The following is a 13,485-nucleotide window of genomic DNA, read 5'->3' on the forward strand; positions in this document are numbered from 1 at the left end:
CAAAGTGTAACGTCTTGTTGAAACTACTGTACCCTTTGATCAACCGCCGGTCGTCATTGTCCCTGAAAAATAAACTTGCTGTCTACAAGCAAATCATCCTCCCTGTGATCGAATATGGCATGCCGGTCTGGGAGAGCTGCGCTAAAACCCACCACCTCAAACTTCAACGGGTCCAAAACAAATTCCTGAGGATGATCCTCAACACCCTCCCAGGACAAGAACATCCGAGGTCCACCGTCTGGCCGGAATAAAAACCTTACATGAACGCTTTGGTGAGTGTAAAGAAAAGTTTAGGGTCCGTTGCTTGCATTCGGATCAGGCTCCAATTAGGGCGCTAGTTCCAATCTAGGTTATCAAATTTGTATTGTAAATATTAGTGTACATAGTAGTTAGGTTATCAAATTTAAAAAAAACACACCAGCGCCTCCTAAAGGCCGTCATGATACATTATATTTTAAAAATTAAGTAATAGCATAATAATAATAACAATAATTGAAATTGAAGTTGGAGGGCCATGCCGGCCGATCACTGTACATGTATAAAATGATTGTAGAACAAAAAATGATTTAAATAAAGAAGAATTTTACTACTTACTACTACTACGAATTGAAATTTCTAATTTCTAATTTTCTAATTTCCGAGTCGATTGATATATAAATCTCAAAAATCCATCCAAAGTATTTTCGTTCAAAATCTTACATGATTTCATGACGGTCTGATTCGGTTAGATTCTGATTTGACACCCAGTACCTTCGGGTAAGACGTTGTCCAACGCCAAAAGCATATATTTAAGGCCTTGTTCCCACACTTATGTTGTTTTCGGTTAATGCTGGGTCGAACCTAGTTCTGCCCCGGATCCGCTCTCACAGCTGTCAAAACGTTCCAACCCAAAATGAATGAGGTTCGCCCTGCTGATTTATCGAGATCCAACCTAGGTTCACCAATACATTCGAACACAAACTGGTGTTTATGTTTACGCTAAAGGAAAATGAAAACGTGAAAAAAACGGATGGGTATTTGACTTTAAATCGTTTTTGTTTCATTTGTTAAATTTATCAATTTTGTTACTGTCTTCCACGTAAAAATGGAATATTTTAATTGTGTGTTGTATTCAAGTTTCTCTGATGGTGAAACGGATTCAGATACCGACATATTTGTTTTTGCTGATTACCTCAGACGGTAGCTCCGTTATAACCAAAATGAGGGTCAAACAATTTGTTGAAAATGTGATAGATAAATGCAGTGACGAAAAGGCAGCTGCTATTTATCCACTATTACGTTATGTATTCGAATATATACTTTGGGTATAATTACTCTCTCAATGGGAAAATAGCGTACTGCAGTATCTGCCGCTATGAAATTATTTATACCAAAATGTCCATACCATTACACCTGATTCTGTTTTTACACGGATTTTTTTTACACGGCCGTGTAAAAAAAATCCTATGCAAAATTTTTGCAAAGTTGCTCCATTTTGCATGATTCATCGAGAAATCATAAAACTTTTTTTACACGTATTTATGCATTTTGATCTGAAAACTTTTTTTACACTGAACGCAATCGTGTAAAAAAGAATCGGGTGTATTTTATTCGTTATTGTAGTTCTGTGAAAAACTTGTTTAAGTTTATGGGTTTGAAGAATATTAACATAATGTATTAACCCTGATATTAACCCTTTATAAGGCAGTGGCATCTATATTGTCATTAACAAATGATGCGTTTTTCTGATTATTTATAATAGTTTTACTAATTATCCATCATGTAGAGCAGCGGTTCTCAACCTTTTTCTTGAGAGGTACCCCTTCGAACTTTTGCATGATTTGAGGTACCCCCTCTCGAAAGTAGGCTTCCAATCCTCTTGAAAACATAATTCCGAGGCCTTTTGAAGGGAAGCTCCTTTAAGGTGGTTATACAACAAAGCCACAAATCGGCCATCTTGGAAACCACGTGCTTTTTCTAGTGATTTTTCAAGAGCACGAATTGAGAGAACCATAACCCCCATGGGGATGAAACATCCGTAGATTATTTGCTTACTCATGCTAAACAATCGACTTTAATTTCAGCATTGTACGACAATTATTACGCTAGATTTGAACTTTTGATAATAGGAGTAGAAACCCGTGTGGTGAATTTGAAATTCACCACATGGCCTGATTGTATAATCACCTTAAGCTTTTGAGTCCCTTTAGAGTAGGCTTCCGCATCTCTTTCTAGAGAGGCTGCCGAGCCTCTTGAAGGCGGTTTTCGAGCCACTTAAAAGGAAGCTTCCGTTGCATCTTAAAAGAACGCTTCTGAGCCTCTTGATAGTATGCTTCCAAGCCTGTTGAAAGAATAATTCTGAGCTTCTTGAAGCGAGGCTGCCGAACCACTTGAAAGTAGAGTTACGAGCCTCTTGAAGCAAGCTTACGAGCCTCTTGAAAGAAGGCAACCTAACCACTTGAAAGGAGGCTTCCGAACCTCTTGGAAAAAGGCTTCCGAGCATATTGAAAGTTGGTTTTTGAGTCTCTAGAAAAACATGCTTTTGAGCCTCTAGAAAAGAAGGCTTTTGAGCTTCTTGAAAGGAGGCTTCTGAGCCTCTTGAAAGAAGGCTTCCGAGTCTCTTGGAGGAGGTTTCCGAGCCTCTTGAAAGGATCCTTCCAAGCCTCTTGGAAAAGGTCTTCTAGGCACATTGAAAGGAGGCTTTTGAGCCTCTTGAAAAGAGGCTTTCGAACCTCTATAATGGCTCTTGAAAGGAGGCTTCCGAGCCCCTGCTTGGAAGGACCTGCTTGGAAGAAAGCTTCCAAGAGGCGTAAAAGGATGTTTCTAATCCTCTTGCAGCGAAGCAACCGAGTTTTAGTGAAAAAAAAAATCATTTTGTTCATTTGACGTTTTGTTCGTTTGAACTTTTGTTCCGCAGCCCTTCATACATTGTGCTGGTTGTGGAAGGCAGGATTCAATTTGGATTTATTGATCGCATTACATATTATGTATATATAATATACATAAAATGTATATTTTTGAAATAGAAAATACACAATCAATAATCAATAATCAGGGCCCTCCTTAGCCGTGCGGTAAGACGCGCGGCTACTATGCAAGACCATGCTGAGGGTTGCTGGCCCTAGCAGCACACATATTCCACATTGGTTACAGTAACTCATATGTCACCGGATTCAGTCACAATCAAGTTGCTGCAACCATTTTAGTCTGACTTGTGCTGCTCGGGGGGTTCGATTCCCGGTGCCGGTCTAGGCAATTTTCGGATTGGAAATTCTCTCGACTTCCGTGGGCATAAAAGTATCATCGTGCTAGCCTCATGATATACGAATGCAAAAATGGTAACCTGGCTTAGAAACCTCACAGTTAATAACTGTGGAAGTGCTTAATGAACACTAAGCTGCGAGGCGGCTCTGTCCCAGTGTGGGGATGTAATGCCAATAAGAGGAAGAAGACAATAATCAAAACTTCATCAATGAATTTTGATTGAAATTGTAATATGTCCGCCATTACGCATTTTTGTCCGAGGTACCCCCTAGGGCCAGCGAAGGTACCCCCAGGGGTACATGTACCCCAGGTTGAGAACCGCTGATGTAGAGGGTATATTTGCTAGCTAGTAACACTCCAGATGATACTTGACCAGAAAATAGATTGAAATGTAAATTTAGGAACAGATTTTATACGAATTGAGTATAATTTTAGAGTGGAGAAGGAGTTGTAATTGGTTAAAAAACCGACAATGACATATTGTACCCCATTTATATTTATTATGTTGAATCTCCTGTTATGTAGTGAAAAATTATGTAGAGAAAAGTTATTTGTCTTTCTTGTACATTTGGTTTTTGCAGCTTTGGCGAAATCGCGGGTCTCAATAAATTTTCTATTGGATTTTTTACAAAGTGTTTCCATATTGTCTTGTTCTGTTCCATTTGAATGGTGTAACCAGCATAACATTTTATCGGGAAACACGGAGTGGCATAATTACCGGCAATGTTCCAGAGCGCCAAAATTCCTTCACAGCAATCCACATTGCCGTCGCCATCAGGGTTGTAAATATTCGGCAGCACTGGATGAAGGTGATGTTTTTTTATATCATTTTTTTATTTTCTTCCTGCTTTGAAAACAACCTCACATTCCCGGAGAGGCAGAAAAGTAAACAACAGAACTCACATCACCCACAGCGCCGCGAAGATGAAATTTACCACAGCAAAATGTACACATTCACCCAGCAAATTGAAAAAATTCACCACGCGTTTAAATGGGCCACTCACAGTTATACAGTAAGGCGCGAACTGAGCAGCATGTCAGAGCGACTTGTGAGTGGCTGAATGCGAAATTGAATAGTCGGTGTTGGAAATGATTATTCGGCTGCACCCAGTCGCACTTTCCACGGCGGCGATGAAGGCGACAGCAGATTTTACTGAGATCCATGTTTTTCACTGCATTGACTGTGAAATATTTCTACCCTGGTCGCCATTCATTACAAGCTCCAATAATTTCATAAATTTATTGATGGATTAATTGTCATTTAAATTAAACAATTAACAGAAGAATATGACTTCCCTCTTTAATTCATAAAACAAAAAACAAAATAAACACTAATAAAAAAAATATAAGAGATAAAATCTTACAAAATATTTCTATTTCTGCCAGCTGATGAAAGTGTGAACTGAAAACAAAACAGATGATAGAGCTTGAGTTCTCACTGATACCATCATACTGACTCGACTCTGATTCGTTTTTCGTTCGGTTATTCAGAGTCGGGGTCGGACCTGACCCAGGTTTTAAAACCGAAAACGACATTATTTGTTTTAAAATTTTATCGGCTTATTATCCAGGCTTTCGAACAAACCAAGAAGATTGCAAATCGGACATGAGATTGCACAGGGCACAATGTATGCAAACATCACTTCAGAGTGTACCTTGATGTCTCAGGCGGTATAAATAGTTGAAATATCTACAGTTTAAAAGTTTTAATTTCCAAAGAACACAATTTTGGAAAACCTGCAGCATTTTTTTATAGTTGACGTTTTAACGGTATGCTTTCAATGAAGGATAAGCTTAACGAATTTGTTGAGTTTTTATTACAGTACTTAAATACACTTCTGATTATTTTTTTTGCTTACCTAAACTTCAGTACATTTGGCAGTATCAGTGACATTTGAATGAACCATACCTGTAAACAAAAGAGAAAATGCAATTAGTAATCATTTTTTTGTTTTTATTAGCGAGACTTTCAGATATAGTAATCATATTTCTACCTTGTATAACATTGACTAACAATTTCAGTCTAGCAATTAATTTTTCGCTAAAACATCTACGAAAAAACGGATTTTTAAACGGAGTTGTATGTACCCGGCCTTGCTCAGAGTTGCCAGTTTTATCCACAGTTTTTTTTTACAATCGAAAATGGTAAAACCATTATAACGACAGGGTAATTGTGTTTTGTTATTGGCGCTTCATCATTTGACTTGACAGATAGACTTCACTTTTGAAATCAATGACTGATTTTTAAAGAAGGGATTACATTAACCATTATTGCTTTATTCCCACCATTATCGCCTTGTTCCGGGAAAACGCCTACTTTTTTAAAGAAGGAACCCGAGCCTCCTTTTGGCCAAAAATGCCAAATATGCTAAATTTTCTCGCGTGCTTGTTTTTCCTTCGACTGTAATTTCGAAACTACTTGAAATAAAGCTGTAATCTTCAGAACAAACACAAATACAAATATTAATATGGTCGCTCTCCTAATTTTTTTTGATGAAATGCCCTCTTATTCCGTTCTATTTGATGTACCGATGCTCTGGACTAAAATTCCAGACAAATCGGTCATCGTTTGACAGATTTGGCGGAAATTTTAGTCCAGAGCATCGGGATGTTGAATGTTTATATGGGAAAATGTATGAAGAAACATTGGAAAACAGTGATTAGCAGTTAGATGGCACCATTTACGATGTAGAAATATGATAATAATTCAGTTTTTGTAGAATTAAATGCAGAATGAAGGATCAGGCTTCCTCAGTCTATGGGTTGATCAAAACGGCTATATTTTGAATTGCCCGACGTTTCGGCAGGATGTATTCTGCCTTTTTCAAGGGAAAATTACTAAAAAATAACACATTGCACAATTAGTTAACTTAACACATAACAATTATAAACCTACTCAGTCAACCGTTTTTCGTTTTAAAATATATGTCTGTTTCATGTTTTTGGGCTTCTTGTATGTACCACCTAATAAATATACATAATTGTAGGACGAAATTGTAAACATTTTAACATGGGACTCACAATTTTGGTCATTAAAAATAAATTGATTAATGCCCAAAAACATAAAACAGACATATATTTTAAAACAAAAAACGGTTGACTGAGTAGGTTTACGTTCAATAATTCAAAATATAGCCGTTTTGATCAACCCATAGACTGAGAAAGCCAGATCCTTCATGCAACAATTTTTCCAGTCGTTAATTAATAACATTTAAATGCAGAATGTTATGCTGAAAGCCGCGAGAAGATTCTAGTTTATCCGGCAAAGTTATTAGCATTTTACTGTTTCTGAGCAGGCTCTCATTATTTTTGCAAAATCGGTTGGAGTACGGATGCTGTTACACAGAATGGAAAAAAAATCGATTGACCAACTTCAATGTGAGCAACATTTACAGATTCAGAACTACTTCATAACGGAAATCGACCCAGCATGTCCATACAAGTCCCTAGACCATTTGCGTACTATATGCAGTTGAAATTAGGTGAATGTAGATTGTAGGTGCAGTGTGTGCAGTGTACAGCGGCTGTGTCTATCTTGGTAAAATAATCGAAAAATGTTGGCAAAAAAATAAGTGTGTATAAGTGGTACGAATGAGTCTACGTGAACGCATATAAAATCCCACTTATAAGGTTAATTGCTTATTATTATAATTGTTCTAAATTCGTGCTGTTATAGATCGAATGGTCATGAATGTTGTGGTAATTGTAATGATGCTACATGGTTCATAAACTACACTGGATTTAGTTTTTACACGATTTACATTTTCTTAATTTTTCACCCATCCTAAATTTTTAATGCATATTAATAACCATGTGATTCTTCTTTGAATTATTTAGTTTTTTTTAACATGTTGCAAAGATTTTGGAGGCAAATTGAAGTCACACGATTAAAAATACGAGCGAAAACAAAATCGTGTAAAAACAGAATCCGATGTATTTGGAAGGTAGGCTTTGAAAATATAATATTCCAATTATTGTGGATTAGACCTCTTCATGTTTTCAAAAAGTATCAAAAATTCAACCGGTCAGCCCAGCATAACATTTCTTATGTTAAAATAAGTCTCCTGTCAAATTTTCAGCTAATTCGGATAAAATTTCGAGGTGGTTCAAGTCGATTTAGTGTCTTTGGGCTATTTTCAATTTTGGAAAAAATCTAACAAGAGATATAAACGTCGAAATCTATCGCAACAACATCTATACGGAAGCTTTTGGTGTGCTCTACAAGTCTTGTGAACATTGCGATTTGTTCTGTTCACGTTTTGTCCATGTTAAAGTGATTTTTAAGCTTTTAAGTGCTTAAAAATACTGTTTCCCCCAAAAGTCGTTGTTCTACAAAATTAATGAGTTTATGACAAATGATTGTTAATTTATTATATTATTATTCCTCTTTTTTCCCTGGAAATTTGAGTAATATAATTGCTTATATGCGATTTACCGTTAAATTCTTAAAAATCAGAAGCTGAACATTTGTCATGAATTTGCACGCTGAGATTTCTTCAAACAAGTTGTTCAAACAAAGAGCTTTGATTTCACTTGTTACTACGATGCACTCAATGTTAAAAGCATGCAGACATATGGTGAAACTAACAAAATTTGGAAGCCGTTTGTTGTAAGCATCAAATATCATATGATTTGATTTATGTTTTGTTCGAACAACTTGCTTGAAGGAATCCTAACGTGCAAATTTATGACAATTGTTAAGCTTCTGATTTTTAAGAATTTAACGGTAAATCGCACATGGGTAATTATATTACTCAAATTTCCAGGGAAAAAGAGGAATAATAATATAATAAATTAACAATCATTTGTCATAAATCAAGAATTTTGTAGAACAACGATCTTTGGGGGAAACAGTATTTTTATGCACTTAAAAGCTTAAAAATCACTTTAACATGGACAAAACGTGAACGGAACAAATCGCAATGTTCACAAGACTTGTAAAACACACCAAAAGCTTCCGTATAGATGTTGTTGCGATAGTGTTCGACGTTTATATCTCTTGTTAGATTTTTTCCAATATTGAAAATAGCCCAAAAACACTAAATCGACTTGAGCCACCTCGAAATTTTATCCGAATTAGCTGAAAATTTGACAGGAGACTTATTTTAGCATAAGAATTGTGATGCTGGGCTGACCGGTTGAATTTTTGATACTTTTTGAAAACATGAAGAGGTCTATTGTGGATGCTGTACAAATTTAAGAACAAAAATCAATAGATCTACTAGAAACTTGAAGCACAATACACAGCGTCGAGTAGATACAAATCAAGAATAGAAGATTTACGAAAACCCCATTGAAGATTCCATGATGTATGGTCTGCCTTCAATATCCAATAATGGTCTTGTGATGCTAGTATGACTCCCCTACCTTTCTTCTGCCTATCCCACCCTATCAAGATAAAGCAAACAAAATACCACCTGACACAGTTCTCATATGCTAAATCAAAATAAAACGAACAACCAAAAAATGATTTCTTTTATCCACGATGAGATCTGATGGGGCCAAAAACTGGTTCGCCTCATTCGCATTTCTCCTGGTTGAAGCATCGTCTGACAGTATCCATTTGATCTGTACAATTTCTGAACCTTCATTCCACTCTCTTTTTAATTGTGTGACAATTTGGTAAAAAATAACAAACGAGTAGGTGCCGAAGCTCTTTCTTTCAGTTTACGTGAAGAAAAGGTATCCAAAACAAATCTTCAAATATGAAATCTTGGCATATAAAATTTTGCAAGTTTTTATTAAAAAAAATGCAAGATTTTTATAAAGATACTCTACACCCAACCGGCGGTTGTTAGATTTTCTAACAATTCTGTATAAGAATCTACCATAACCTGTATGAGAACTGGGCATATGCGAAATTGTTAGATTCTTATACAAAAAATGTAAGAAAAGCTAACAAAACTGTTAGATTCTAATACAATATTTGTATAAGAATATAGCAATTTCGCATATGCCCAGTTCCTATACAGTTTTTGGAAGATTCTTATACAGAATTGTTGGAAAATCTAACATCCGCCGGTTGGGTGTATTAAAATAATAATTTTTTTCCCCAAATATTTTGTAGGTATATTTTTTTCCCAAAAAAATTAAAACTTTCCACAAAAAAATAAACAAAAAGCAATAAAAATATGAAAATTTCCATAAATACCTTATTTCGGAGGAAGACTGATCATTTAAAAAAAAATGTGAATATTTGTAAATATATTTGTTCTTGATTGTTTGATATTTTTCACAAATTTTCAAAATCTAATTTGTTGAGTTTTTGGAACTTTGATCATCAAACGTTTATCTTGGTTGAACCATATAGGGGAAATGACGGCTCTAGCAAGTTTTGTTCTATTATTGTCAGGGGGATTTCGTTTAGTAATTATGCTCAAATTTGGCCCAAACATTCTTTGCATATCAAAGAATATTGTGGCCAAATTTCATAAAATTTGGTCAACAAAAACCCCCTGACAATAATAGAACAAAACCTGCTAAAGCCGTCATTTCCCCTATATGGTTCAACCAAGAAAATAAGATTACTTATCACACAATTATAATTAATTTTTTATAGCTTATTTTTTTGTTATTATATTTGTTTCGAGTACTTTTTTGGTGAGTTCAAAAATTAATGTTGATTTTATTTTACAAATTTTGTTCAAGAAAAAAATGCAAATTCAACTGAAGACTATATCATTCAGTAGCAAGATTAAGTCAAGATTAATATACCTAAATTACCATAAGTAATTGTGATAACAGGAAATAACATTTTATTCATTTCATAAAAATGGTGAAACTGATCAATGTTACTCCGATGATCAAAGTTAACCCGGAGTACGGTCAATATAAAAAAAAACAATAGAACTGATTATTTTTCCTATAGATTACCTCTTCTTTAAAAGCGTTTATTGTTTAAAGACAATTTAATCTATTTTATTGCTTTTTAAATTTTGTTGTTGTACCGAAAGGCTAGAGAATTACTCCAAAAAACAACTTTTGATAGAAGGCCCGGAGACCCATAGTTTTATATACCGTTCGACTGAGTTCGACGAACCGAGTTGATGTCTGTGTATGTATGTGTGTAAGCTTTTTAAGCAAAATTTATTGGAAAAAGCTGCGCTACAACTTTGTAGAACATAACATGTCAATATTCCGAGAAATTAAAAAAAAATTCTATTTTTTCTATATGATGGGTCACCTTATTTTTTGATAGCACCATAATGATGGCCTTACTATTTCGAACAATTTAGTAGAACAAAATTTTTTTTCTAAAAAATATAGTTTTGGCATAACATTCATCCTTCCGCGTGAAACTGTATCCTGGACCATAGTGCAATGGTTGTATTGAACTTGTCCATAATTGAATTATGCAGAACTTTATTAAAATTTTCCAATCGCTGTTTGGGTTAGACAGCCAGTGAGATAAGTCTAACAATTTTGGAGGAAAATCAATTATTAAAAATAGATATTTGTTAATATATTTCAATAAATATGATTTGCAACTTAATTTCTTTTTTCTTTTTGTTTTTTCCCTGTGAATTGTTAAGCTTCATTACACAACCTTTGTCGAACACTGATTTAAGCCCACGAATGGCATGCGAATTGGCTTGGCATCACATTCCATTTTTTTGCTCTGATTTTCTCCCCAGTCAGTGCTGCGATTTCTGTCCATCTGTCCATCCACTCATTCGTTTGTGTTCCAACAAACGAGCAGCCAAAAAGTAATAAAGCGATTCGATTCTGCTTTTAATCTCGAGTCATTAATCAATCAACACCTGGGAATGGGGTGAGTTCGCTTTATTTTCTTCCGCTCATCGCTCTAGGACTTGACCGGGACCGTGGTTTCTGCTGTTTTTTTTTATTACAGTGAAAAGGGTAGAGCCTCCACGCAATTCTTCCGCTGGGTCGGGAGTCGGCGGAGATTCGACTGTCGAGATGAGTTTTTCTCATTTGTTGGTGGGGAAAGTCAATCAACATTCTCTGGTGGGGCAGCTTCGGTCATCCGTTGTTGCCGTTTGCGTTGTCGTCATTGGCGGTATCCAGACAAGAGAACACCATCGGTAGTGGCATTTTGCACTCAGATCGAATTGATTTGATTTCTGGCACTCAACAAAGATGAATAACTTTCTCTCATTAAGTCCAGGACGTCTCAATTTATCGCGGGTCTCAAAAATTGCTATCAAATGGTATCAAATCTGGAATTTAGTTTTTCGGAGTTGTTTAATGCGAGTGTCAAATATCAAACCATGATGGAATGTCTATTCATTTGAAGGGTGTAGCTGCTAAAGGTGAAAGCGAAATTTAATTTAGGTTGATAAAAAAACTTATTTAGCTGTTCCTTTTTCCCATTAATAAGTTTGGAAAGCTTACCATAACAATTTGATTGGCAAATTTGGAAAGAAGCTTGGAAGATTGACTTCAATGAATACATGTAAGGCTTTATGACAACTTATTTAATTATTTTTTGTCGTAATACTTGGAGATACCTATACTTTGTTTTTAATAAAAAAGGCTAATATTTGCGTTATTTATAAATTCAAGAGATTTCGGGGAGAAGCATTATTGGTTGTCTGCAGATTAGTGCATGCATTTTCTTTTTTCAACCTCCTCCAATACGAAAACTTCAAATATCACACTTACAAAGAATTGCTAATAGATCCGCATTCGCTAAATGCTGATCTAATGTGTAATTTAAATAAGCAGCACCCTTAGCTTCAGGTTTACGACGACTATTTCTATGATGTTACTTTTCAAAAGCACCGAGCAAAAGCATTTGAATGATTAATCATCACTCGTAAAGCTACATTGTGGAGTCACGTTTCGGAGCAAATCGTTTGTTGATGAAGGAATGACGTGAACAAACATATTAAGAGTACATATCCTTTTGCGTCAAGAACGTGTCTTCTCGCTAGATCAAAACACATGGATGCAGCGCAAACAAAACGTCACTCATTTAGAAGAAGAGGCATTTTAGTTGGAAGCATAGACCATAGTTAGACGAACTCTTACGCACACGCCGCCTATCATCGCTCAGGCAAAAGCTCGAAGCTCGACGGCAGCATGCTTGTTGACCTATCTTTAGGCGGAATAAAACATTTGACTAATTCACCTACTGGTGCTTCCAGGATCAGTGTGACTCAATACAATTACCAGGTAGAGTGTGCCAATTGTTATCCTAATGATGCACATATCTCATGCCATATGATCCAAAACGTCTATCAAGAAAACTTTAGATTTTAGAATTAATTTTGGAATTAGAAATTAGCTCTTTAGAACAAGTTAGTTGTGCGGAAGGAGTAACCTAGTTGCATATCATAATCCTTCCCATCTTCGTCAGTCAAAAAGGTAGCCTGAAACAGGAGTCAACAATGAGCCATCTCTCCGGGGGCAATTGTTTGAATATTCCAGACTGCCTGTGTCTGTTCTGTTTGCATTCATCTTCATCTCGCTGTCTGCTGTAACGAAGCTCTATACCCACCTCACCGTCACGTGTGATCCTGCTGCTACCCCCAGTCATCGTCATTGGTGCTGTGCACTATGGACTCCGGAATGAAGCTGCAGCCAGCAGCGCAATGCAGAAACATAACAAACGGATTGCCACTCCGGTTCTGCTTAATAGCGTGTGCACATGTAGAAACCGAACGATAGTTGGGTGCTTTCTGCCTAACGAAGCGGAATATGATATCTCCGCATCTCGAAACATGTGTATAGCGAGATGTTGTTCGGATGTCAATCTTTACATCGTTTTCCCCACAGACGGAGATGCATACGAGATGAATATTTAAGGGATTGCAGGTTGGGGAGAAGATGATTTGCATTGATTCAATGACTTAATCATAAAAGGGAATTATGCCACGATTGGTCGTCGCTGCTTTTAACTGGACAGCGAATTGAAGTGATGTTAAATTTCACATTGATGGGGACTTATCGATTGAACGGAAACACAACATCCGCTTTCGAGTACCACATGGTTTGGCTTACTTGTCCAATCAGGGGAAATGAATGCGTAGAAACAAAAAGTAGCAATCATGTTTAACTTGTCTGAAAGGCAAGTTGTTTGGGCGTCTTGCTTGACTTAAGTTACGTACCTACGTAAATGGCATCACAATTGATTTCAAAATGTTGAAATGTAAATACAAGTCGTACAGTAATTCAAGGAATCATTCGATTATTTATCACGATAAGATAATTATCTTAAAACAATTGAAGTGGAAACTTAAAGCGATATCTCGTGGAAGATCGAAATTTTCCTAAGAA

At 36.1% G+C, this 13,485-nt stretch overlaps 1 protein-coding gene across 2 annotated transcripts in view; it reads right to left on the reverse strand.

The window, feature by feature from the left end:
• Window positions 1–13,485, reverse strand: part of LOC134225134 (semaphorin-5A) — a 659,484-nt gene that overhangs the window by 573,881 nt on the left and 72,118 nt on the right. Inside the window, exon 2 of one of the 2 annotated variants that reach the window (XM_062704952.1) lies at window positions 5,103–5,152. The exons of the other annotated variant lie outside the window; for it this stretch is intronic. Coding sequence (XP_062560936.1) covers window positions 5,103–5,137 — 35 coding nt within the window. The 5' untranslated portion in view covers window positions 5,138–5,152. The remainder of the gene's footprint in view (window positions 1–5,102; window positions 5,153–13,485) is intronic. 2 annotated transcript variants of the gene reach the window in all.

Source organism: Armigeres subalbatus, chromosome 3, assembly GCF_024139115.2.
Source record: "Armigeres subalbatus isolate Guangzhou_Male chromosome 3, GZ_Asu_2, whole genome shotgun sequence".
In the NCBI taxonomy this organism is placed as follows: domain Eukaryota; kingdom Metazoa; phylum Arthropoda; class Insecta; order Diptera; family Culicidae; genus Armigeres; species Armigeres subalbatus.